Source organism: Lissotriton vulgaris, chromosome 8 (assembly GCF_964263255.1).
Source record: "Lissotriton vulgaris chromosome 8, aLisVul1.2, whole genome shotgun sequence".
In the NCBI taxonomy this organism is placed as follows: Eukaryota; Metazoa; Chordata; class Amphibia; order Caudata; family Salamandridae; genus Lissotriton; species Lissotriton vulgaris.
In genome coordinates, this window is record NC_141696.1 from 468,579,112 (window position 1) to 468,606,868 (window position 27,757).

Sequence of the window (27,757 nt, forward strand, 5' to 3'; positions counted from 1 at the left end):
GGCACCCACTATTGGCTGAGTGGTTCCCAAGGGGGGTGGCTCCACGGCCCCCTCCCTTTTCAGTAATTGACCGTGACCCCAGAGATGGGGTCACAAAGACCAAAATTGGCCTATTAAGAGGTTCTACGTGGCCCCCTCTTCCCTCCATTTTTATTTGGAGAGGCCCTGGAAGATGAGGTCCCCAAGTCGATAGTGCCCCAGGGAGGGATCCCCAGGGCCGAAATCGGCCTGGGGAAGGAGACTGTGTGTCCCCCTCCTATCTCCTGGAGCCCAGGGCTCCAGGGGATGGGTTCCTGGGATCCAAAATCAACCTGAGGAGGGGGTTGTGTGCACCCCTCCCCGTTTACTATATGGATAGATCCTGGGGGATGGATCCCTGGGGACATAATTGGGCCGGGAGGGGGGCTTTGTGTCCCACTCCCAGATTGCCTGCATGCGGGGGGCTGGCCACAGAGCCTGGCTGCAGGCAATAAACCTGAGGCTGACCCCCTGCTGAGCACAGTAAAAGACCATGCGTGGCACGGGGTTGGATGCGGGGGGGGGGGTTGTCCGCAGGCCATCCAACCAACCCACCGCCCACACATCCACTGAGAAACCTATACAGCCACTCACACACCCACTAGCAGATCCATGCAGCCCCTCACACACTGATACAGACAGTCACACAGCCACTTAGATAACATATATTACAAAAAGTATTACTGATTAGTAGCACAGAAAGTATACTAATTTAACGTATGCAGTAACTTAGTTTAAATCTTTAAATTGAACAAACTTTTACAAAACAAACTCACTGGTTGATGTCATGAGTGATCTCATTTGAGATGTGATCAGTGATGTCACTGAGGATGTCATGAGTGATGAATATGTGAGGCCATAAGCAGTATGCTGCTGGAGCGTAAGTTATATTTAGCGTAGGTAACTGTAACTTCTAAATTCCTATGGTTTAGTGTGTGTAAAATCTGAGTCTAACTATAACGTCCCTATTACTTTTGGATTTTTAAGTGAATTTATTAGGTTTTTTAAAAACAATATCCTAACTATAACATCCCTGTAACGTCTCTTTTTTTTCAGTGAAAAAAAAATTATATATATAGAGCCACAGAATAACAAACTAAAGGAAGCCATTACGAAGTTGGAAAGACTTCACGAGCGTGAAGTGCGAAAATGGTGGGAGGCCACTAGCTTGACTAACTATGTGGAGGAACAGAGGGTGCCCAGAGGCTTAAGGGTCCACACAGTGCCTTCCTACGAACACCCGAACCCTCAACTGTTAACGGACTGGTTCGAACACACAGCTTCTTACTGTGAAGGTACCCTCAAGATCTTGGTCAAGTACGCCTGGAGCGACAGAGAAAAGGCGTTGGCCGAGATTAGATTGATGGATGAGGAGTTCGAGAAGGAGACGGACCCGGGACAAATAGCGCTGATATCTCAATTGAAAGACCAAATGAAAGCTCGGCTCATTAAGTATGAGCAGAAAATACGACTCCGCAAGCAGGAGAAATATGTGCGAGATGCCAATGACTATCTTACGGGCCGTGTATTAACATACGCAAAAAAAATTAGATGCTCCCCGGAAGGCCCTCCAGAGGGGTGCCGGCGCTGGTACTGGTGCCAGTGCAATCACAGAAACAGAAGCCGCCATCTCGTAGTCCGATGTGACCGAAAAGGAGTCCAGCGACGAACAACAAGGACCGGGTGGTTCTGGGAAGTAAAATATCCCCCATGCCACCCAAGGTGCCAGACCCAAAAGAGCCCCCTTTCAAGAGGAGTTCAAAATCATCAAGAAATCCTGGTTGCGCGATGGGAAGAACAAACCACCGGACGCAGTAGCAGCCGGGGGTTCAGGAGGACGAGGAGGTCAGGCGGCGGGCAGAGGAGGCAGAGGAAGTGTAAGATCCTCCCGTTGGACCAATCGCAGCATGAACAAAAAGCAATAACAAGCGGGCACGACGGCTCTGGAGACTCGGTCAACCTAACGGTTGTGAATTTGACCGAGAAAAAATTAACTGATATAGAAACTGAAGTACTCAGCCTGGGCTTGACATTCTGCCCACCAACGACCTAGAATACACGTAAACACGGATAGACTTGTTCCGCTTTACCAGAAAGCTTAAACTCCACAAGTATTTCAAATTACGCCCTCACATGAAAGATCGCACTACAAAGGGGGCGAGGATGACGGCAACAGATGCCCTTAGTAGTAGAGACTTACCTGCAATCGAGAACCTTGAGGACTTACGGATGGAACAGGATTCTGACACCTGTCAATTGAATACCGCTCAGCGAGCAGAACTACAAGGGGTAGAGCAGGAAAGGGAGGAAAGTATGTTTAAACCTACCTCCGTTTTCGTGCCGCAATCGCCATGGGAAGCTGTGGATGTGTTTACGGAGGCCATGAAAAATGACCTCATGCAATATAGAAAAGCGGACCATCGAGCCGAAATGAATAACTTCACTAACCAACAACGAATGGCATTAAAAAAACCTGATGAGCGATAAAACTATCGTGGTTAAACCCTCGGACAAAGGGGGGAACGTGGTCCTTATGAGCAGGGACCAATATGTAGGAGAAGCACTGAGGCAACTTTCAGATGAGAAGTTTTATGCAAAGTGTACCACTGCACTGTACCAACAGAGCATAACGGAGTATGAGATACTTATCCAGAAGTGGTACAACCTTCAGATGCTGGGCAAAGATGAACATCTCTTTTTGCGGAACAACTATCCCATGATCCCCACCTTCTACCACCTCCCCAAGTTACACAAAAATATGGACAGGCCGCCCCATCATCTCGTCCATCGGCAGTATAATAGAGAATATGTCCCGTTTTGTGGACAATATATTGTTCCCCTTGGTGGTGAAGCTGGATTCATATATCCAGGACACTAAGGATTTCCTGATCAAGATTCAAGACCTAACATGGAATCCACAATATCAGCTGATGGTGCTGGATATCACCAGCCTGTACACTTGTATAGAGCATAGACACGGCCTGGAAGCAGTCCGATATTTCTTAGACCAGCGCCAGATGAGATTTGCTAAGCACAATGAAATGATTCTTGAATTCGCTGAATTTTGTCTAACCCACAACACTTTCTTATTTGAAGACCAGCTGTATATACAAAGGTCCGGTACGGCGATGGGCACCTGCTTTGCTCCCAGTTACGCAAACTTGTTCGTGGGCTGGTGGGAGGAGCAGGTGCCCAGGAGCTGTGTGGTTGGACAAGACAGGGGGAGACAGTGTGTTGGCACCGTTACATTGACGATTTATTTATCGTCTGGCACGGTGGGACAAACACAGCAGAGGAATACATCAGGTTACTTAACAACAAGGACCTTAACCTGCATTTCTCAGGTTCAATTAGTCCGGTGGCAGCGGAATACTTGGACCTGAGGGTGTTTGCCGAAGGAGACCATCTTCACACTGCACTCTATAGAAAGGAGACTGCTGGCAATTCAACACTCTTTGCCAGCAGCAGCCACCCTCCCCAACTTGTGAGGAGCATTCCTTACGGGGAACTCTTGAGGCTCCGAAGGAATTGCTTGAGGGACTCAGATTTCGAGACGGCTGCCTCGGAATGCTTAGCGCGCTTTGCAATTAGGGGCTATGGTGAGGAACTGTTACAAAACACACTGAGGAAGGTAAGAAAGATTCTGAGGGGGACTCTACTCACCGCCAAAACCCAAGGAGGTGGTCGTGAGAAGAATGCAGCTACCAACTATAAGGGGAAATTTAGATTGATCACTCCCTACTCATCAGGTGCTAACGATCTCAGAGCTATGCTAAAAAAGAACTGGCATATCTTGCAAACAGATAGTGTACTGAAGGAAGATCTACCGGCATATACTCTGTTGACATTCAGTAAAGCGAGGTCTATAGGAGACATGCTAGTCACCAGTCACTTAGATAAACCCATACCCAAAGCGAAGACTCTTAAAGAGATGAAAGGGTTCTTTCCCTGTGGGCGCTGTAAGGCCTGTGCCGGCAGCAAAAGAGTCCTGTCCTACACAATACCAGATACAGTGAGAACAATGGCCATCAAAAAGTTCATAACCTGCAGTTCTCAATTTGCAGTATATTGTTTGCTCTGCCCTTGGGGCCTTCGCTACATCGGCAGTACAATCAAGGAACTGAAATTGAGGATACTAGAGCATTTGCGGGCAATCGAAAAGGCGGATCCTGCCTACCCGGTGGCCCGGCACTTTGCCGAAGCACACGGTAGGGATCGAGACAAACTTCAATTTTTTGGTTTGGACGTCGTCCCACCTAATGCCAGTGGAGGTGATCGCCTGAGAAGACTCCGCAGGCTGGAGTCGAGGTATATCCTAGATCTCTCCACTAAACATCCCAGAGGGCTCAATAGTGGAGAAGAGATGGCGTTTCATTTAGGAAAGTGATGTTACATTTCTCACTTTTATACACCATTTCTGAAGGGACCACCCAAACATATAGTGATGACCTATTATCAATCTGCTAACCCTGGAACTAATGAATCTCATAGCTTCGCCTGAGAACAATAATAATATATGGAATGATGTGTTTTTATATACATTTACATATACAGACAATTTCTCGTTTTTGTGTGTGTTTTTTGGGGTTTTTTGGTCTTTTCTTTGGTCTGATTTGCACCTATTTACTTATTTAGTTGTTACTAGGCTGGCGAAAACATCACATAAGCCATGTGGTTACTGTTATCCGAATTGGATCTCATGAATGAAATCTTCAAAATGAGTAAATTGTATTTACGGATTGAACCAATTTATTACATGTATCATAAATGTATTTTGCAACTGCCCTTGCAATATGATCAGTTTATATGTTGAATTTAAATGAACTAGTGTATCTTTCTCGGTATGTTTTAACTGTATTATAATCATGATGGGACCATCCTCACATAGGACATTAGCCGATCCACGGCTTTATTCTCTGTCGATATTTTTAGACATATGCAATGAATATACCCTCCAACCATGAACATGTAGTCCATCAGTGGACTTAGTGAGTCTTTTATAAATGCAATATGGCTTTGGAAACACATTCCAATATGGCGCTCATGATGTTGTTTGAGGGGTTAGTCCTATGTTTGTGTCCGGGATTAAGTCAAACTTTATTAACATGCTGACTGTTTGGAGCAATTGACACACTGACGAAGGCAGCACGCCGAAACGCGTCTGTGCAGTTTCCCTGAATAAACCTTTTTGTGGTTTCAACAATCCTCCTTGAGTGCTGTGCCTTTTCTGAAAAGACAAGAAAAGTTTGAGCGTAATATATATATATATATATGACGAAGAAGCACCCCACAAGGAAGAACTCAGAGGCCAGAGGGATTGCAGGGCAAACAGCTCGCTTTAATTCACATGTAAGCAGTGGCGGCGAATGCATTTCGGCTCGAATGGCCTTCCTCAGCGCCCAATCACTGTGGCATGTCCTCCCACTATCATCATCTTCCTGTTTAAAATATTTTCCAGCATATGAGTCCCCTCCCCCTTAAATCAGTCGGCTCACCCTCAGCAGTTCGTGAAAAAATGTTGAACCACAAAGTCCAGAATGCACTGTGGCGGTCAATCCGGGTGGGTGGCGTGGGGGAGTAAGATGAGCGGCAGGCTTGTGCTGGATGCAGGAAGGTGGTGGTAGGCGCGCATCCATACCCTGAGAATGTCCACGGCTGCCTGTTCCTGGTCCCTCGTACCGCTACAACCAGAGACAGCACGACGTGAATTCACTAAGCAGGTGCAGTCAATGCGGACTGTGTTCCCACATCGGTAAAATACCAAAGTCTCCCCAATGATACCGCGTGTGTTCTGGCAGTCTCAACAGCTATCGATCCCTCGATGAATGAAATACTGCAAGCAGCATGTTGCCAAACTTTGCTGAAGGACACTTGGGTGTAGCGGGCCAACTGTACTGCGTCGTCAGGCAGGCGCAGAATATATGACGAAGAAGCACCCCACAAGGAAGAACTCAGAGGCCAGAGGGATTGCAGGGCAAACAGCTCGCTTTAATTCACAGGTAAGCAGTGGCGGCGAATGCATTTCGGCTCGAATGGCCTTCCTCAGCGCCCAATCACTGTGGCATGTCCTCCCACTGTCATCATCTTCCTGTTTAAAATATCTTCCAGCATATGAGTCCCCTCCCCCTTAAAGCAGTCGGCTCACCCTCAGCAGTTCATGAAAAAATGTTGAACCACAAAGTCCAGAATGCACTGTGGCGGTCAATCCGGGTGGGTGGCGTGGGGGAGTAAGATGAGCGGCAGGCTTGTGCTGGATGCAGGAAGGTGGTGGTAGGCCCGCATCCATACCCTGAGAACGTCCACGGCTGCCTGTTCCTGGTCCCTCGTACCGTACAACCAGAGACAGCACGCGGTGAATTCACTAAGCAGGGGCAGTCAATGCGGACTGTGTTCCCACATCGGTAAAATACCAAAGTCTCCCCAATGATACCGCGTGTGTTCTGGCAGTCTCAACAGCTATCGATCCCTCGATGAATGAAATACTGCAAGCAGGATGTTGCCAAACTTTGCTGAAGGACACTTGGGTGTAGCGGGGCCAACTGTACTGCGTCGTCAGGCAGGCGCAGAATATATGACGAAGAAGCACCCCACAAGGAAGAACTCAGAGGCCAGAGGGATTGCAGGGCAAACAGCTCGCTTTAATTCACAGGTAAGCAGTGGCGGCGAATGCATTTCGGCTCAAATGGCCTTCCTCAGCGCCCAATCACTGTGGCATGTCCTCCCACTATCATCATCTTCCTGTTTAAAATATCTTCCAGCATATGAGTCCCCTCCCCCTTAAAGCAGTCGGCTCACCCTCAGCAGTTCGTGAACAAATGTTGAACCACAAAGTCCAGAATGCACTGTGGCGGTCAATCCGGGTGGGTGGCGTGGGGGAGTAAGATGAGCGGCAGGCTTGTGCTGGATGCAGGAAGGTGGTGGTAGGCGCGCATCCATACCCTGAGAATGTCCACGGCTGCCTGTTCCTGGTCCCTCGTACCGCTACAACCAGAGACAGCACGCAGTGAATTCACTAAGCAGGGGCAGTCAATGCGGACTGTGCTCCCACATCGGTAAAATACCAAAGTCTCCCCAATGATACCGCGTGTGTTCTGGCAGTCTCAACAGCTATCGATCCCTCGATGAATGAAATACTGCAAGCAGCATGTTGCCAAACTTTGCTGAAGGACACTTGGGTGTAGCGGGGCCAACTGTACTGCGTCGTCAGGCAGGCGCTGAATATATGACGAAGAAGCACCCCACAAGGAAGAACTCAGAGGCCAGAGGGATTGCAGGGCAAACAGCTCGCTTTAATTCACAGGTAAGCAGTGGCGGCGAATGCATTTCGGCTCAAATGGCCTTCCTCAGCGCCCAATCACTGTGGCATGTCCTCCCACTATCATCATCTTCCTGTTTAAAATATCTTCCAGCATATGAGTCCCCTCCCCCTTAAAGCAGTCGGCTCACCCTCAGCAGTTCGTGAAAAAATGTTGAACCACAAAGTCCAGAATGCACTGTGGCGGTCAATCCGGGTGGGTGGCGTGGGGGAGTAAGATGAGCGGCAGGCTTGTGCTGGATGCAGGAAGGTGGTGGTAGGCGCGCATCCATACCCTGAGAATGTCCACGGCTGCCTGTTCCTGATCCCTCGTACCGCTACAACCAGAGACAGCACGCGGTGAATTCACTAAGCAGGGGCAGTCAATGCGGACTGTGTACACACACTCTATTCCTGAAAGGGTACTATATATTTTCGTGTGAAGGAGTTGGATTTCATATATATATATATATATATATATATATATATATATATATATATATATATATATATATATATATATATATATATATATTGCATATATTGTGCAAAAACATAAGCAGAGCACTCTGGTTAGTTCCCAGGTTTCGGTGGAGAGCAGCTCCTCTATAGTGCACCCTACAACACCAACGACACTCTGAATTTGCTCACCTCAAATGTCCGCTTTTTTATGACAGTTTTAAGCTTAGGATTAGCAGAGTGCCATCCATGATGAGCTGTAAAATGACAAAAGCCTTTTACCACTACCGGCACTGTATTACAGCTTTGGATTTGTAAAATACCATCCAAGCCAACCTGGAATGAATAAAGGCAACCCCTGACAGGTGTTTTGCTGCAATTATTGCTCTTTAGAGAGGTTTTGCTTTGTCCAGACACAAGGGAGAACCCAGTGTAAGTCAAAATAATACCCTTTAAGGCATAGAATGCTGCATAAATCATGTAAAACAAGAAGTATGTGTGTGTGTATAATATATATATACATATATATATACACGTATATATACACACACCACAAAGCATGAGTTGCATGCAAATAATACTATTTCAAAACAGTTGCAATCACAAACTGACTTAAGTGCTGGTATCTTGAAACTGTAAACATAAATCTATTCATATGGGCCAATCCCAGCCTCAAAGGGAATAACGAACAGAAACTGTGTGCGGCATCTGCTGATACTGTTTTATTTCTATTACCTGTGTCGAAGTTTTCTAATCTGAGTAGACTGGTCCAGTGCATTTTCCAAAACAGTTCCAGTCAACGTCGAGATAGTATTCATTCTTTTTTACGACTACTTATGTTCTTCGTGCACATTTTTGTAGCCGTTTTCCTTTTTTCGTTGCAAGTATGTTTCGAGGAAAGGAGCTGATTATGTAAGGAATGACCCATCCTGGTGTTTATTTCAGTGGAACATTCTATTGCAGCAAAATCATGAAATGTCTAGGCCCCTTGGTAAATGTGTGTCTGATGCCAAAACAATTCTTTGCAGATCTGGTCTAGTACAAGTCACTGTTGTGACAAGTACCATCTGTTTAACCACAGTAGCGCAGTATTTTATCCGCGCTCGGAACCTTGCCAGATTACAAAGCAGAAGGATGTTTGATTTCCTGTAGGAAGAGGCATGCCACTGTCATTCTGAAATGAGCTCACCCTTAAATAAACTTTTCATAACATCAGGTGCTGCAAAACAATATAGAAGACTTAAACTGACAGTTTGCCATTACTAATTCAATTGAAAGCTTGGTAAATTATATATTGATTTTTAATACTTGCGTATGTGTTTTTTTATGGCCTAAATAAAAAAGAAAATGATTATTGTGTTTCTTTGAAGGTTTTAATAATAGTGATGTCATATTTTGGTGAGAATCTCTGTGAAGATCGACCGTGTTCCTATGAAATCTTTGAATGAGTATTTCAGCTAAAGCTGTTTTTGTTGAAAATTTGCAGCAAGTTGTAATTCACAGGGATAGCCTGACCATGCCAGATTTAAAAGTGCATAAAGGTGAACAGTGGTTCAGTTGCAGGAAAATTTAAAAAGCCCAAAAACCATCAGTACAACATACACTTTGAAATGAAACATGGTGAATAAAAATACTTGACTATCTAAATTAAAGATCCTGTTTATTAAATTTAGGAGATTTGTGAAGTGCTGCGCGTTGTTGTCCATATGTTCCAGAATCTGATTCTGGTTTTGCAGTTTGCACTCATAACTTCAGTCATCCGGTCAGTAGTTTCCTTGCTGCTTTGACTGCTGTCAATCATGTCAATCATGCATGTCTCATACAGAGACTCTAAAAGTCCCGTGTGCCCAGAAGATTTAGTGGTTCTTGCTGCTGTTTCCGCAACAAAAGCTTATTATCAGTCACAGTTGTTAGGCTTGCACCCAACCTGGAGGACCAGTGGATTGCACTTTGTCTGCTCTGTACCTTGTGACCTCCCCACTAGGGCAACCCTGCCAGAAGGCTAAGCTCCTGCCAGCATGGCTCTCCAGGTCACTGAGACTGCAAGCCCCTCGACCAAGGCGGAGATCCTCCGAGGAGCATGTGGTCGTACAGTCCCTACATGGCTATTAGGTCTTCTTCACACTCATTTTTGAAAACATAGTTTATTGGTTTCATATGTGCTTCTCACAGTATTCATAACCCTTCACCATCATCATAAATCAAACATCTCAGTATTCTCCCCCCACCTTAGCCCATAGGAGCCATCCAGTGGTATATTAATGCAATAATATAGTGCATTAATGATTGATATACAGTCATATAATAGGTCTCAAATAGCGAATCCTAAATTACACATTAAACTACCCCCAACCCCCACTATTCCCCCTCCCCCTCCCTCCCCGCCGGTGTGTGTTACTGTGAGTATCCTTTTCCGTCTCCTACCGTGGGTAAGCTACTACTAAAAGCATTCCTGAATGTACCCGTTACTGCAAGAGGACCCCACGGGACCCAGATCCCTTCGCCTACTCTTCCTCTGCCCGGCGATCCGATAACGATTGTACCAATGATTCCCATGCGTTTGCTGCCTCCAGTGCCTTGTCATTATTTACCTGTTGCGCTTGCTGAAACCTAAGTGCACTCTCACTGCTTGCCCATTTCAAGAACTCAGCCTTCCATCTCTTACCATTAGGGCCATCCTTCGATTTCCAATGGTCTTCTTCACACTCATGAAAGGGAAATGTAGTTCAGTCACAAAAAGGTGAGGCTTCTGTTCGATATTCTTCATTTGTAACCCCCGATCTACATGGAGCTCAATTGAAGTTGCTTGAAAAGTTCAGTTTAGGGCCAGTTCTACATTAAAGTCAACATCGGCAGCTGCCCTGTGACACCACCACAATTGACCACAAGACAATACTGTATTGCAACAAATGACCCAGTCTTTGCCTTGTTGTTGGATCAAAAGGAGTACCTAAACTACAAAGCATCATTTGCCAGAGCTTTGAAAATGCTTGCATTGGAGCTGCCTCTGGCTTGAGACCAGGTCACTCCACCACCTTGGCATTGTGGGATGCCAATTTCTGCACATACCCAAGCGCTTCATCTTAATAAATGTATTGTACACTGCAGAAAAATTGGAGCCCGATCCATGTGTCTAGTAAAAGGGAGTGGTTGTAGGTCTTGTTTATGTAGTGACATGCATAGACAAGTTTGGGCAGCCTATAGGTAAGTTTCTTTGTGAGCCTGGTGTAAATGATGTTACAGTGATCTGCGTTGACCTTCACAAGGGCTCGTGCCAGCTCGATACGATATTCTGGTTATAAGAGTTGGAGGATTTTCTGTAATTATAAGAGCTCCCTTCCAATGCCTCTAGCCATTGTTCTATCTTGTAGAGTGAATGAAAGTTTACCTTCTAACAAGACTTCCAGACTCCTTCCTTTCTGCAAAGTGGATGGAAAGGTGTTAAAGTTGGAGGCCTGTTGAAACGCATTCAGTCCTCAGAGAAAGTACATTTTCAGTCTGTGAAATACATGGTCCAGACATATGTTGATGTTGGACTGGTGCACCTGCTGATTTTCCAGTTTTAGTTAGAGTTGTGTGTTGGAATAGATTTGGAAATGTACCTTGTCTTCCTGAAGAAGCTATACCAGGATTCTGAACAGCAGGCAGAGTAGAGATGGTCCCTGATGCACCTCGCTTGAGACCTTGAGTATGGAGAAGCCTAGTGACTGATTGACTGAGGTTGAGAGGAAAGGATTGGATCCTTTTTGCTAGCATGTCCAGAATATTGTCTCTTAGTTGGAAAGAGAACCCCTCTCTGCCCTGTTACCTTGCAGTGTTGTCTTTCCTGTAGGTATGTGCAAGTGAAGCGCCCAGCTTAAACCTGTGTAGCTGCAGATTCAATGGACATATCCAATTCTCCCTGAGTGTGTACACGTTAATACCAGCTATGGCAGAATTAGCCTCCTCTAATTGTGTTTGAAGAGCAGTGAAAGTGTGAAGAACATTTCTGGATCACCCGCAGATTTAGCATTGTCTTGGGCTTGCTTCTGAATTAAAATGCCGGAAACAGAGATGCTTTTAAAGATTTGTGAAATTTGAGCAGATTAGATTTCTCTTGAAGGCGCAGGGGCAATTTATTCCATCTTGTGGATTCAGTCATCCAACGAGAAGATCTTGAACTCCAACAGTTTTAAGCATATCTTAGCCAACTCCAAAACAAATTTAATGTTGGATGTTAAATTCTGATATGTACTGTGCTGGCTGGCTGAAAGTTAATTTCTTGGAGTTGAACAGGACTTTTAGTATCTGTTACATAGACTTGCAAACAACCTTTTTTTTAATCCGCAGCCTCTGTAGAGTAAGTAGTAAATACTGGATGGTGATGGTTCATTGGTCATAGGCCCAGAACTAATCTTGTGGTTCTTTATTGTTTTAATTGGGTAGTTGGGGAAATCAAGATGCATGGTGTTACAGTATTCCATCTGTTGAGACACAAATGCGTTAATAAGTTGAACCCTGAGGGGGAAAAAGAAAAGTAACGGAGAACCAATTTCAATGAGTGAAACAGTAAAAAGCAGGCTTTAACTTCAGCACCTATCTGTGCAGTTATTGTTATTCTGAATCCTAGTTTACATTTAGATTGTTCACTGCTTATACTGGGACACGTTTTGGGACCAAAGATCAAAGGCAAAAAGGGAGTTCCCAGAATGATGATGGCTTCAAAGGATCCCTGTTTTGTTGTGTTTAGTTACAGATGATTATAGCACATCCAATGATCAACTTTAGAAAGATGCTCAAGTAAATGTTTTGCCAAGAGAGTAACATTTTTGGTGATGTTGATAACTATTTGTGTGTCATTAGAGTGGAGAAAGAGATCAAACCAACAATATTGAATTAAGTGGGCTAGCTGGAGCATGTGGAGATTGAAAAGCAAACAAAATTTAGCCTTCGGTCGTCCTGAATAAATATGGTTGAAGAGAGAATATTGAAGGTAGAAGAGATGCTTGAAAAAAATCTGTTGGACAAGATATTGGCCTTCGAAGACACGACCAGGTCTTTAATCCCAAGATCAGAGTGTCTGTGCAGCAGTATTTGATGGCACGCTGTGTCCAACGCCAATCTACTGCGGAAATGGGGTATCTCCTGGTTAATATCAGTTGGTATTAGGTTGGGGGTTATAGCAATGGAATGTTAAGGACAGAAATCCCAAATGTTAAAAGGCAGCAAGATTCGGTGCCAACCACAAAAACAAAAGTTCAAATACTTTGTGATGTGTAGTAATCAAGAGTGGAAGGACTGGCTAGTTGGCTAGTACGGTATTATGTAGGGAAATTAGAAAAGTGGATACAGCGAAGATGATATTTTGCTTTAGTCGCTTTTGGTGAGTCTAGAACCGCTGAGTTTGGAGCCTGGGCTTTTAGTTCTGTAAGGCCACCTCTAAGCCTCCTGTCTATTCATCTGTGGAGAATTATTCTTCACATTTCAGGTTCTACAATGTAGCATGAAAGGAAGAGTCGGAACTGGCATATTTTAACCAAGCTATCCACAGGCAGCTTTACTCTTCCATGGCACTATAGTATACAAACTTTGAGAACTGGTCTAGAGGAGTGATGATCGAAATGCATCAAAGGCATCATTGGAATATTCGAGGGGCTGGAGATGCATAAAGAAGTAAGGGCTAGGTGTACTAACTTTAGGTATACCGATTTCCAAATTGCGATTCACTCAAGTCGCAATTAGGAAATCGGTATTCCTAATGTATGAACCTGTTTTGAGTTTCATTGGCAATTCCTAGTGGGTTGCAAATAGACCTACCTCATGAATATTAATGAAGCAGGTTGCAATTTACGACCCATTAGGCATCGCTGACATTGCAGAGATGGTGGCCTGCTGGGCACCATGGCTGTGATTGCTTTTTAATAAAGCAATTTTCTTTTTTTTTTAAATGCCTTCTGTTTACCTTCAAGAATAACGGGATGCATTTAAATAGAAAAATGAAACTTTGCAGTTTCATTTTTTAAGAGTAGGCTGCTCCTAACAAATATCTTTGTTTGCATTCTCAAAGGGGAATGCTTTTGCAAATGGGTTACCACCACTTGAAGTAGGTGGTAAAATGCTAATGTATTGCGACCACATTTTGGTTGCAAAACATTCTTACATACCATTGTGATTTGGTATTAGGAAGGGACGCCCTAAACATGCCACTTCTTTGTACCGAATCGATATGTATTTGCAATTGAAAACTGTCATTCGGTAACATGTTACTGAATCACAATTTGGAATTGATACTTGCCAAAATACATTTTTCTGGTCGTGAGTGACCCGATTCTGTGAATCGGACCATATGCGACCAGAAAAATTCTTGATACGTATAGCTCTAAATCAATAAAATTGTATACTGAATCCATATTACCTGAAAATACAAATGCAAGCATCCAATGTACTAAGCTTTTTTTTCATTTGCAAAGCCTATGATTCACAAAACCAGAGGCTTTGTGGCTCCAAAAAGGTTATTCACAATCTATAAAATGCCAGTAGCGGCTCAAGCATTGCAAAGTGGTGGGGGCGGGAAGGTGGGGAAACAAACAAGAAGACATAATTAAAAATAAATGCAAGTGTACTTACCTGCCGCTCCTGCGGTGGCCGCTGCCTTGCTCCTCTCTCCCGATCCTGGACTCTGGCAGCTGGTGCACACTGCATAGACTCCCAGATGTCAATCCCAGCGGTTTGGGAGTACTATTTCCCGCATGAAAGAATTGCTGGGATTGGTCTGAGTGCCCTGGTTCGATGCTTAGACAGGGACAGGTAACCTGTGCTAATTCTCCCCTGCCTGTACAACATAGCCAGGTGGAGACATACTAAGTGCACATGATTATTTGGCCGGCCCAAGATGGCCGGCCAAACCGTCATGTGCACTTATGGTGCCCACCACTACTCCTCTTCCCTGCTCTGACTTCACATAGCCCAGCACCACCCGCACCAGGCTCCATAATAAACATAAAATTATAATGACGTAACGTTATTAACATTCTGTTACTATCATTTTATTTTTCCTTTTACACTGCTCAGAGAGCAGTGGGGCGACGCTCATCTGCCTTATTGGAGGAACCGCAAAACACACCAGATGATGGACGGAATGTTAGTGGAGGAACCATCACTGTAAAGTACACATTGCAAAGTTGAATATGACTTTCTGACTCACAAAATGCCCTGCAACCGATTGCAGGCTGATTACAAGTCAGAGGTGTAAAAGGACTCTTTCCTTCAATTACCGAATTGCAATGGGATGTATCAGTGATTTGCAAACCAATGATCTGATACCATCTCTCTAAAGGGAATGTTATCCCAGCCTCAGTAGGACAGCTTCCACCTTGTGAAGATTTGTGTGTCATGGGGGGTGCAGCAGCGCTGCATTTTCCCCCAATGCCTATCACCAAATGTCGACCTCTATTTTTTAAAGCAGCCCATCTCCTTTTAGTAGGTGGCGACTGCAGTGCCAGACTGGATGTAGTGGGCACGGGCATTTTCCCAATGGGCCTGAAGGGTGGGGGCCAGTTTTGGACCGGTGGGGCCGTTTTTGATACAGCGGCAGGCCCGGTTCTAGCGGGTGGGCTGGGTGGGCCAGGCCGACCCAAACATGAACCATGGCCCTGACGTCAGGGGGGCAACAGCAAATGGCCACGGCAATTAAAACGTTCATCTGAACGTTATTTTTCTTATTTTTCTAGGAGTTGCGCGATTGGGCCTGGGCTTTTTCTCATAGGCACCCCCAATCATGCATCTCCTTTTAGGAAGGTGGGTTGTATCCCCGCCCACTTGTGCAGGTACAGGAGCATGGCGAAGGGGAGAAATCCTCTTTGGCACCGGGTAATGTGTGCGCACTGTCCCACTGCGGAGAAAAGAAGTTTGTTGATCCAGATTCACCTTTCCAGACCCCTTCAGCTGTTTAAGAGATCGGGCTGTGCCACAGAGTTTGAACGGAGCAGTTAAGAGAATGTGAAGCTATTGTTCCGTGTTTTTCTAAATCTGCGAAGGCCCAGCTAGATGTATGCTTCGAGGATGTGTGTATATTAGTTATTTTTTTGAAAAATCTATGAGGGCCCAGCATGACACATACTTCGTGTATGCTGTGTATATTTTATATCGTTGTATCATTATCATGACGGATGCAAGACACAACTACTAAAATGTACAGATAACTCTGGTGATTAATGAGAGCAATATTTTGTCTGTTACTAATTTTTAAATGCAGATAAACTGTATTTATGTGGATAGCTCAGTGGGTTACTTGCAGTACAGAAGTTACAATCCTAAAATAGGACAGTGACATATGAACTGACATCAAAGAGCTGCATACAAACGTGAATGGTAGAATTAGAACTTATTTTTTTGGTGTGGCAATATAGTTAGAATTTACCCTGTCTTTCATTACTCTAATGTTGCTATAAAGAGTTTGTTTTGGCAGATATACATTTTAATCAGTAAAGCCAACTCCGAAACCACTGGAGTATGCTTTAAGTCCTGTGTTTGTGCTTCTCCAGACCAAACCCTCCTAAAACATGCTGCCCACCAGTGTGGATGACATGTGATACCTACACCTTGTAATCCTCATTGGCTTATGTGACATTCCCTATAGACTGATTTACATACTTGTATGATTCATTGTCTCTGCATGATGTAAGTACTGTGGCACCCTACACTATGATTAGCGCTATACAACAAATGAAATTGAATATGAGAGAGAGGCTACAGAGAGATGAAGGACACTGTTGGAGGGTGACAATTGGGGAATCCGAGGAGGAGGGCATGGGGGGCTACGACGGAAAGATGAAGTACACTGTTGGAGGGTAGTAGTGAGAAAGTCTGAGGAGGAGGTGATGAGGGGGAGAGGCTATGGAGCTATGAGGGGCACCAGTGGAGGGTGGCAGTGAGGGAATCCAAGGAGTATGTCTTTGGGGGGCTACAGAGAGATGAAGTGCACTGTTGGAGGGTGGTAGTGAGGAAGTCTGAGGAGGAGGTGATGAGGGGGAGAGGCTATGGAGCTATGAGGGGCACTAGTGGAGGGTGGCAGTGAGGGAATCCAAGGAGTATGTCATGGGGGGGCTACAGAAAGATGAAGTGCACTGTTGAAGGGTGGTAGTGAGGAAGTCTGAGGAGGCGGTGATGATGGGGAGAGGCTATGGAGCTATGAGGGGCACTAGTGGAGGGTGGCAGTGAGGGAATCCAAGGAGTATGTAATGGGGGGCTACAGAGAGATGAAGTGCACTGTTGAAGGGTGGTAGTGAGGAAGTCTGAGGAGGCGGTGATGATGGGGAGAGGCTATGGAGCTATGAGGGGCACTAGTGGAGGGTGGCAGTGAGGGAATCCAAGGAGTATGTCATGGGGGGCTACAGAGAGATGAAGTGCACTGTTGAAGGGTGGTAGTGAGGAAGTCTGAGGAGGCGGTGATGATGGGGAGAGGCTATGGAACAATGAGGGGCACTGGTGGAGGGTGGCAATTAGGGAATCCGAGGAGGAGGTCAAAAAGGGGAGAGGCTATGGAGCGATGGGGGAAACTGGTGGAGGGTGGCAATTAGGGAATCCGAGGAGTAGGTCATGGGGGAGAGGCTATGGAGCGATGAGCGGCACTGGTGGAGGGTGGCAGTGAGGGAATCCAAGGAATATGTCATGGGGGGGCTACGGAGAGATGAAGTGAACTGTTGGAGGGTGGTAGTGAGGGAGTCTGAGGAGGAGGTGATGAGGGGGAAAGGCTATGGAGCGATGAGGGGCACTGGTGGAGGTTGACAATTAGTGAATCCAAGGAGGAGGTCATGGGGGGATGGTGGGAGATACGGAGGGATGAGGGGCACTGGTAGAGGGTAGTAGTGAGGGAGACTGAGGAGGAAGTCATGAGGGGGAGGGGCTATCGGGAGATTGTGAGGAGCACTGTTGGAGGGTGGCGGTGAGGGCATGCGAGGAGAAGGGGCTTGGGGCGATGAGGGTCACTGTTGGAGAGTGGAAGTGAGGGAATCTGAGAAGGAGGTCATTGGGGAAGGGGCTACGGAGGGATGAGGGGCACTGTTGGAGGGTGGCAATGAGGGAATCCGCAGAGGAGGTCAATAGGGGAGAGGCTATGGGGCGATGAGGGGCACTGGTGAAGGGTGGCACTGAGGGAATCCAAGGAGGAGGTCATAAGGAGGAGGGCCTTTGGAGAGAGGAGGGTGCAGTTGGAGGGTGGTACTGAGGGGATTCAAGGACGAAGTCATTAGGGGGAGGGGCTTTGGAGAGATGAAGGGCACCGTTGGAGGGTAGCAGTGAGGGAATCGGAGGAGGAGGTCATTGGGGGAGATACGGAGTGATGAGGGACACTAGTGGAGGGTGGTAGTGAGGGAGTCTGAGGAGGAGGTCATGAGGGGGAGGGGCTACAGAGAGATGGAGTGCACAGTTGGAGGATGGTAGTAAAGGTATCTACAGAGAAATAGGTTAGTGGTGGGGCGCCAGTAAATAACTCTCCACATGCTCTGTATACACACAGAAGCAATCCTTGTATCTTGGTGACTGTTTGCAAGTAGATATGATGTAATCTATGGCTTGTAGACTACCTCCAGAAGCGACAAATTGGGCTGGTAGTGGCCAACCCGAAAGCACCCTTGGCCCAGCCAAATAAAAATTCCTGGAGCCGGGCCTGTACAGCGGGCCGGTTTTGCAGCAATTATGCAATATCGGCCCCTGTACTCAAATCAGCAGCTGTTTCCCACCACCGCCCCCCGCTGCGCATCCGGTGCAACTCAATTGCTGGTGATGGTGTGCGTTCCCTAGTCCGATCTGGGTGACCGCTTTAAAAAACACGTTCAGTGATTGCAAATTTAAGGACAGATGTCGACTGTACTTCCCAGCTTCCCCTCCCTGCATTCACAGGGAGTCTGCTTCATAAATAGTATTAGGAAGAGTACAAAAATACTGGCTGCTTTGCAAATCCACCTCAGTACATCAGGCCCTGTTTCACTTAAGCGAAACATGAACACAATTGGACATTTTGCAGCTGTTCAGCGGCGTAACCTGACGCCTGTGTGATTATATTAATCTATACATTGGACATGAAGATCTTTCGTAGAAACCCTGGTTAGAAAGCGTGTCCTGTCCACGCTTTGTCCATCTGCACTAGCGTGTCCTTTTCTGCAAACCTGTGAATGGATTGGACACCCAGCGGTGAAGAAACATGGAGCAAGAACATCCATGACCTGCTGATCGAGGGAATCTTGGGGCATATTACCAACAACTAGCGATAATTTTTGTCTCTAACTTGTTTAGAGACAAAAATTATCGCCGCAAATCGGCGATTTTTATCGCAGATAAAACTTGCTATTAGCAAGGTTTATCGCAAATGCGATAAAAAACGGCCGCAATGCATGAATATCGCTGAAAAGTCAGCGATATTCGTGCATTATCGAGCAAATGCTCTTAGCCATGTTATCCACCTCCCATTGGATAACATGGCTAAGAAGTGCTCAGGGCAGGCGTTAGCTTTTGGAGATATTCGCGCTTAGCGCGAATATCTCCAAAAGTTGGTAATAGGAGATAGCGATGTTAGGGACTGTTTCCAGTCGCTAACATCTTGGCACGCCCACTTTGCATGTCATTAGTGATAAATATCACTGACATGCAAAGCGGGGCCCAAGATGGTCGCTATCTCCTATTAGCTGTCACTAACTGGTGTTAGCGACAGCTTGGTAATAGGGAGATAATTTTATCTCCGCTTTCTTGGCTTTTAAAGCCAAAAAAGCGGAGATAAACCCCCTTGATAATATGCCCCCTTGTGTCTTGCCGAAGCAGAAGAAAGTTAGAATGAGTAGTCTTTACAGCAGGCTATTGTTGGAGGGAGGACACCGCTGTTTATTTTTTATGACAACAGCAGTAAAAACTCCAAAACGGACAATCTGCAATAATGGGATTTTTACCCCGAATTAGCTTCTGTGCAGAGTTGTTGGGAAACTTTAGAGAGAAGAGGGAGAGTTCATTATGGAGGTGTTTGGTCAATCCCAGTGAGGACTCAGCAACTGTGTTTGGCACCATGCTTGGGTCTGTTGCTGATGTTCCAAAGAAGCTTTTCTAAGGGCCTCCAGGCTGTGATTGAGGTGGAGGTGTCCTTTGAGCAGTAAATTGTCTCCGGCTGGATGACAGGCCCCACATCAGGACTGGTCTCCATTGGCAGAGCAAGAGGAGGGGTGAACCTCTTTCTTCCTCTGGCAAATTTAGAGAACCCTGGCACACCCCCAAACGTACTCTTGTTTCTACCCGCCCTGTTGAACGTATCTAAAAAATACAAATAAGATCTCCTGTCTTGTTACCCCTAAACTCGGCCCAGGCTGAGGCTTAAGCTCCACGTATAAGTGACCTCTAAATTCTCGCCGGACTGTCTACATGGCATGTATGCTGGAGGTAACAGGAGGGGAATTCGACCCCCAAGGACCCTCAATTGCCAAGGGAACTTCATCCCCCTACTAGTAGTGCGCCAGGAGGAGCGCTTTCAGAATAGCGGAGAAAGGGTGCGTGTTCTTCCACGAGGTCTCAGAAATCCCGCTGTGTGGGACTTACTGGAGCTAAGTGGAGGGGTAGTTGGCCCCCAAGGATGGCCTTAGAAGCCAACTACCCCTCCTGTTACCTCCAATAAGTCCTGCACAGCGGGATTTCTAATAGGTCTTCGAAGGTCCTTTCTCCACCCCTCTGCAGAAGCGGCTCGCGGTGTTCTGCTAGTAGGGGTATGAAGTTCCTTTGGCTCACCAGATTAAGTGATTTGCCCGGAATCACAGGATGTTAAGCTGACACTGAGCCTCCAAACTGGTTCCCCATCTCCGAAGTTGGCAGCTCTGGCCATTATGCCACATCCTCTCCCCACTTTCCTGGTTAGTAGTTGGTTCTGTTTTTGGCTGTGCTAACACGAGAAATGGGCTGATTCAAGCTGTCTCATGACGAGAGCCCCAGCACTTTTTTTTTTTAAATTAACCACTGCTCTTGTTTCTCACCGGGCCGGCAACAGAAGCTATCAACTAAATCAGAATTTTGAGATCCCCTAAAACACTTTGGATCGGTTTACTTTCACCTGGAGATTTTGACTGGTAAAAGCAGTTCTGTTGCTGCCGATATACCTGGTTCCCCGGAGTTTCACTGAGCTTCGCAGAATGAAGACCTTTGTGGGATTGATAGTACAGACTGAGCCAACAGGACCCTATCTGTACTGTCAGTCTAACAAAGTATCAGCACCGATGGAGCTCAGTGGGTGCAATAGCAAGTGAAAAGGAGTCAGACTGACAAAGAAACTTTTGAAAGTAAAAGCACCAGAGAGTCCCTGTAGGTAAACACTGATGTACCTGGAACTCTGACCCTACCCCGCAGAAACAATACACGCGTAGTCAGATAATAGCCTCAAATGGTGAGTATGCTAAACACAGAAAACTGTTAAGCAGTAGTGACTTGATAGAAGGGAAAGGTCACAGAGAGATAAGGAGAAAACTGCAAGCTGATCAGTCCCCTTGCCATAATGTCTTCTCCTGGCTCAAGATATCCAGACAGCAAAATGTGATGGCTGGAAGCCATGGGTAATTAACTTCGACATGTCCTGTTTCTTTGTTATTTTCTGGTTTATTCTGTTACAGAGAAGGACACTTCTATGCAGATTAGGCCCATTCAAAACTGTATAATGCAACCGTAATCCGCTGAAATCCTGAATGATTGGCTTATTTCTTCTAATTTCCGTTTTTCCTTTATTTATGGTAATTGTGTAATAGGAGGCTTAGTTTGAGCAGAAAATATCTTTCAGGAGCTGTGAAACTGAGTGTATGCTGTGGCGATGAATGTTACACAAGCATCGACCTTTGAAACTTTATAAGCAGTAGACCGGTGCTTAATTTGAGCCAGTGGTTTCTGGTGCTGGGCGCTGGCACCTAATTGTTAGCACCAGTACCTATGGCAGTCGGCCACATGGTGGCGCTGTTCGCCTAATTTAGAGATTAGCACAGCAGAAGTTGTTTATAAATTCAATATACGTAGAAAAATGACTAATACCCACCATCGCCACCTAATAGCTTTGGTGGCCAGTGATAGTATGAATTCTCACACTTGTAGGAGTGTGATGGTTAGTAGATGTGTTTCAATCAATCAATCAAAGCATTTATAAAGCGCACTACTCACCCGGAGAGTCTCAAGGAGCTTGTAATGTCATTGGCAGCACTGTCAGGGGCAATGGGCGGGACGAGCTGAAGTGGCCCCCTGACATGGGGCCCTTGTACTTATGTTTTTACAAATTAAGCACTGGGCAGTACATTGTGCCAGCATCATGCATGCAATGTTCCTGGAGACGATCACACGTGGAAAAATGTTTCACCCACCTATTTGCAATTCTGTCTTAGTTGTATACAAAACAACAGTCCAGCCCCAAACTAAGGGGTTCCTCTCAATAGTATCACAAAGAACCACTGACTGGCTTCAGTCTTATTCAGCATCATCTATGAGATGTGGCTTGTGTCTTTTTAGTGTAGAAAGCGCAGTAATCGCGTCTCGGCATGGCGCGGCCAATTGTAGGACTTGCTTAGACATCGCCAAGTGCTGCATGAAATTCTTGAATCAATCTGAACCACTGAAGTTGTTCAGGGTGCATTCCATTCCACCATTTACTTTGCTTTTCTGTGTATCTGGGTCCCATCCAGGAAGCGGTCATGAATTTGCCTTGGATCCTGTTTGGGATGACCTAAAATGAACGGTGAACTTTCTTGCTTCTTACTATGCACATTACAGAGGGTTCAAAACTCCTCAGCAACACTGTTATTACACTTCTATCCAAGGTAACATATTACCCTGGTGCCTATGCATTGCACTGGGTCCTTATAACCAGACACTCTTGCCTTTAAAGTGCTGGGCATCACTTACAGAGCCAATCAAGGAAAAAGTCTGTAGTACCTGCAAGCTAAATTCCACAGATATGCGCAGAACAAAATAATCTCCTTAGGGCCAGCAACTCGTCTAACTATTCCGTCCAACAAGAAAAACACCATTGGTGGGATAGCGTTCATAGTGAAGGCAACAAAACGTTGAACTCCTTCCGACCTGAGTTAGGAAGTATGCAAGACCATTTGTAGTCTAGAAAGGAGGTACACTCCTCGGTTTCCCGAAATAAGGATTCAGAACCAAGCTAAGGGGTCTATTATAATGGTGGGCGGACAAAGTCCGCCTGCCACCGCATCGGCAAAAGGAACCGCCTGCCATATGTGCGGCAGTCCCGTGATGCAAATTAGGATGCGCCTTCCACACTGGCGGGCACATCCCGCATTTGTTACATTGCGACGGGTGGTGCTTTCAGCAGTACCTGCCACAATGTTAAAAAGGCATGTTGTGCATTTGCATGCACAATGCGGCAGGCACTGTGCTGTGCCTGCCACGTTGTGCATGCAAATGCAGGGGGTTACCATAGGTACCCCCATCTGCAACCCCTCCAACACACCGGGGGCCCGTAACGGGCCCACACATTCCGACACCGCATTGCTTTCCATGGCGGCAACGCCGCCATGGAAAGGCACGTTGCTGCCTGCATAATACTATGGATGGCGGTGTCTTGCAGACACCGGCACCATATTCAGCCCCTTTTCCGCCCGCCTGCCCCCCCCGCCATCGTAATAAGGCGGGGGAAATGGGAGGCGGGCGGTGATGGCGGGGGAAATGGGAGGCGGGCGGTGGGAAATGGCGGGCGGATCGCCACCGCCCTTATGGCGGTGGCGATCCGTCCGATATGATATACTAATAGACCCCTAAGTATTTGGCTCCACAAAAACGAACAGCCTCAAACTCAGAACGAAATACTCAACTCAAGTGAGCTCCAAGACAAACTCAGGAATGAATCCAATTCCAGGAAATGCCTCAGAAGATAATATAAGTGGGCGCAATCATGTACAGTGGAAATGAGTGCAGTCCCCAAAATAGGCTTATACCTCTCTTGGTGTAAAAGAAATGCTTGTTTATGGCTACTGGTAATCAGAGCAGACAGGAACATACCTCCTGTCCCATATTGAACCTCCCGAAACAATAATGTGAAGAACCTGTAGTGAGTAAAACATCTCAACTGTCTGGCAAACGCCATCAATCGTCTAAAACAATCCATGCGATATCAAGAGACCATGCTCCCTGTGCACTGAGATCTGCCTGCTGTCACTACGGCAGGTGTTGCAAACAATTGTGAACTATGTCCATAATGCAGCCATTGGGTATCTTGGTTGACTTTATTATGGATTGTTGCTGCTGATTCCAACATGGCCCCCAACACAGCTTCAAGACTGGACACTCTAAAGCACTTGGAACTCTAGTTCATACAGCAACAGCTTGCATTAGCAATGGCTCTAATGCAGACCACCCCAGTGGTTTTTTTAACCTTTTCTCTCTGGTCATCGTCAAGAATACATACATATTTATTTTATTTTCCGGAGTTTTGTACAGCGTGAACTTGACCAGAAGGTATCAGAGAGCTTTATATGAGCACCAGTTGCGTTACACAATGACACATTCATTTTTGTAAGGCACAGGGACATTAAGTGTTTTGCCCAGAGTCACAGGCTGTTGAGCTTCCATGCCAAAACTCGAACCCGGTTCCCCAGCGTCAAAGTCAACTGCTCTAGCCGTAAGGCCACATCCTCTCCCCATATGGATTGGTCACCTCTAAGTGCGACAATGACCACGGTTAATGGGTTATTGGTTTGGGGATCACACATAAAAAACCTCATTGGAGACCTGCAGAATAACTCATTGCAGCTGACTAAACTAAACTGTCTGTGCTCTGGCTTTCACTTTTCCCACTACCGTGCTTTAAATGATGCAAGACAGGATAAGAGCACCACTCTTGTCATTCATACACAACAACTAAACCATTCCCGCATAGACTTCACAGCAAATACAACATCCTTCCAACCAAGCAGTGTTTTCGGGTATACTGTGCACCTGTCTTGTAGAGTGCCACCCCGGCCTCTGCGATACAGTGTACCGCACTTCACAGTCCAAGGGGCCGGCGCGGCCCGAGGGTATAAATAAAAGGCAGGGTGATCGCTCGTGGTCACTCCGCGATACCCTGTGTAATACTCAGTGTGCTGTTACTTGCCTCCCCTGATATCTGCTGGGGCCTCCCTGCGTCCACTGTGGCCACTTTTTTTCCGGAGTTTTATATTGCGTGAACTTGAACCGAAGATATAAGGTATCAGAGCACACTTTACATGAGCACTAGTTGCATTACATAAGGACAAATTCATTTTTTTGGGTTAGTCCCAGGAAGATTAAGTGATTTGCCCAGAATCACAGGATGTTAAGCGTGGTTTCCGAGACTCGAAACCGGTTCCCCAAATTTGAGGTCGACTACCCTAGCCATTAGGCCACATCCTTTCCCCTTAGGCCACACTTTACACGTCTGACAGTGTGCTTCAGCTCCACACGAGAGGTATAAAGCGTGAAGCAAGTACCATAACATTACAATTACATTACTTTCCATAGCATACAAATTCCATGATGTCCGACCGAGTGAGACGACAGTAAGGCAACAAACCAACTGGTCCTAATTGGCAAATGATTGGACAGGCAACAGGAAAGGCAAAGATACCCCAACCATACTACACCATTCTGCTCTGTAATTTATCTTGTAATGAAGGTTTCTCTGTTTTTTGTGTACTAAATATCAGTTGCGGCTGCCACAAATAAAGGGTGGTGGGGCGGTTAGAGGGAGCGCGGGGGGAGTGAGGGGTAGTGTTAGAAATAAAAAATTTTTTAAAAACTTTCCTTTAGCCGCCGGCTGGCTCCAGCTTCGTGCTGCCTCTCCTCTTCCGGGATCCCAGCATCCCCTGGTAAAGACTCCCATCCAATCCCCATGCTGCAGAGCAGCGCGGGGATTGTCCTGAGTGGGCTAGAAAGATGCCCGGTTCAGGCCAGGGAGTCTGTGAGGGCTGGAGAAACCTAAGTGCGCATGTGGGTTTTGGCCAGCCTCAGACGACTTGCCAAACACACATGAGCACTTGGAGAGTGGAGTGGATGCCATGTAGCATTCCTCCTCCCCCCTATGCCTCCGCCCCTCCCATCAACACTGGCTAAGAGCCCACAATTGCAAAATAAAACGATGCAAGAGATTGTTTCATTTTACATTTGCCGGCTCTGAGCCAGGCAGTAGGGCAACACTCCTCCGCCATTGCGGAGGAGCCGCTGCTGCTAAATATATTTGTTATTCTGCACCTCTCAGTGGTGTAACGCAAAATGATGCCCCCCACCCCTTCCTCTTCCATATCTCACAGATATTCAATGATCTGGCATTGAATGGAGACCTTGGTATGGAGACCTCTGCAGGGGCCTGTGTTACACACCTGGCTCATCGTAACCTGCATTTTCTATTAAAGCTGCTTCACCCCAGTTCCAGTGTTTTCTGGATGGAGGCTTGACGACCCCTGCCCTCCAGTTGATTTCTAAACACACATCCACTGCCTTTATTATGTTGAGGAACAGGCGTGGTTGTCTGCTAGCGCTTGTCTGTTTCCATAGCAACATCCTCGTCTTTGCTGGTCATTGTATACCTAGGAGGACTTCTACTCTTCAGGCAATTTTCTTGTGAAAAACACCTTTCACAAGCCCTGAAGAGGAACTCGTGTTCTGAAAAGAATCATAGGAACACGCTGTCGGATGCATTTAAAAATGCCTGATACTGAAAAAAATGTTAAAGTCCTGAAAATGTTCAAGCCTTGAATCGGGGTGGGCGTAACTCGTGTACATCACTGTGAAATAATGACAGCAAAATGATGTGACATTACGCAAAATTATGCAAGGAGCGTAACCAGGCACTTACCGCAAAATTGATTCTTGCGTACAAAATGGGCCCACCTGAGGATGCATTTTGCTCTATAAAATAGTGCTAAATGCAACAGAACAGACACAACAGGAGCCTCTCGCGGTGCTCCTCTGCTCTTGAGTAAGCATCCTTGTCCCATATTACTTGAAATTATGAGGGCAGGCGTAATCAGATAAAATTTCGCAATACATCAGAGTAACGCAAAATTATCGAAATTACTCCAATTACTCCAATGTAATTAAAATGTCACCCAAGCCTATTCTTAAATGAACAGATTCAACATAAGTTGGTTAGCTAGATTTATGATGTGGTGTGATATAGCTTGCACCACATACGGAATTGTTTCATGGGCTTTGTGTAACATACAGCTAGATTCATCAAAGTCCCGATTTGCGAGTCCTTAATAGCGATTATTAAGGAATCGCTATTAAGGACTTGCAAATCGGGATTCATGTAGAAATCGCAAAATAAATTGCGATTCCTACAGCTCCTTATTTGCGATTAGCAAAACTCCCCATTCATTCCTATCGGCCTAAAGGCCCATTGGAATGAATGGGGAGTTACTCCTTATTTGCAATTAGCAATTTGCTTATCACAAATAAGGATGCGATTTCAAGGGTGCCAGGGGTGTCCAAAGGACACCCTGTAGCACCCCTGAAATGTGAATTTACACTGATGTTGTGCACACACATGTCCAAAGGACATGTATGTGCGTAACATGCAACTTAGAAAAATGCATTTAAATGCATTTTTCTAAGTTTCCGCTATTTACCACGAGGTTTGACTTCGTCGTAAATAGTGCTCCTAAATTGCGAATTCGCAATTTTTAAATGTTTCATGAATAGCATTTAAGGAATCTCTAATAGAGATTCCTTAAATGCTAATCCTCGCAAATCTGCGAATTCTTTATTTCGCGATTTTTGCATTTGGGACGATGAATCCCAAATGCAAAAATTGCACTCGCAAAGGGCCAGATTCTCAGAATATGGCCCTTTTGCGAGCGCATTTCGCTTGATGAATCTGGCTGATAGTTTATATTACCCCACTTGTAGTCATTTTATGGTTCACAAAATGGTGAAAAGCTGAGAGGCGCCAGCAAAGTTTCTGAATTATTACTTGCAGGTTAGAATGTAAATCACTGCAGCATGTGCACAGCTATCTTACTTAAT

At 45.9% G+C, this 27,757-nt stretch overlaps 2 protein-coding genes across 7 annotated transcripts in view; one reads left to right on the top strand and one right to left on the bottom strand.

Moving 5' to 3' along the window:
* The window catches only part of REPS2 (RALBP1 associated Eps domain containing 2), a 1,031,179-nt gene that overhangs the window by 42,359 nt on the left and 961,063 nt on the right, over window positions 1–27,757 (top strand). The gene's annotated exons all lie outside the window — the stretch shown is intronic.
* LOC147697192 (uncharacterized) overlaps window positions 26,262–27,757 on the bottom strand; it is a gene marked incomplete at its 5' end in the record, with an annotated part of 63,125 nt that continues 61,629 nt past the window's right edge. Inside the window, one exon of the mRNA XM_086933579.1 lies at window positions 26,262–26,392. Within this exon, the coding sequence (XP_086789705.1) occupies window positions 26,262–26,392 (131 nt within the window). The remainder of the gene's footprint in view (window positions 26,393–27,757) is intronic.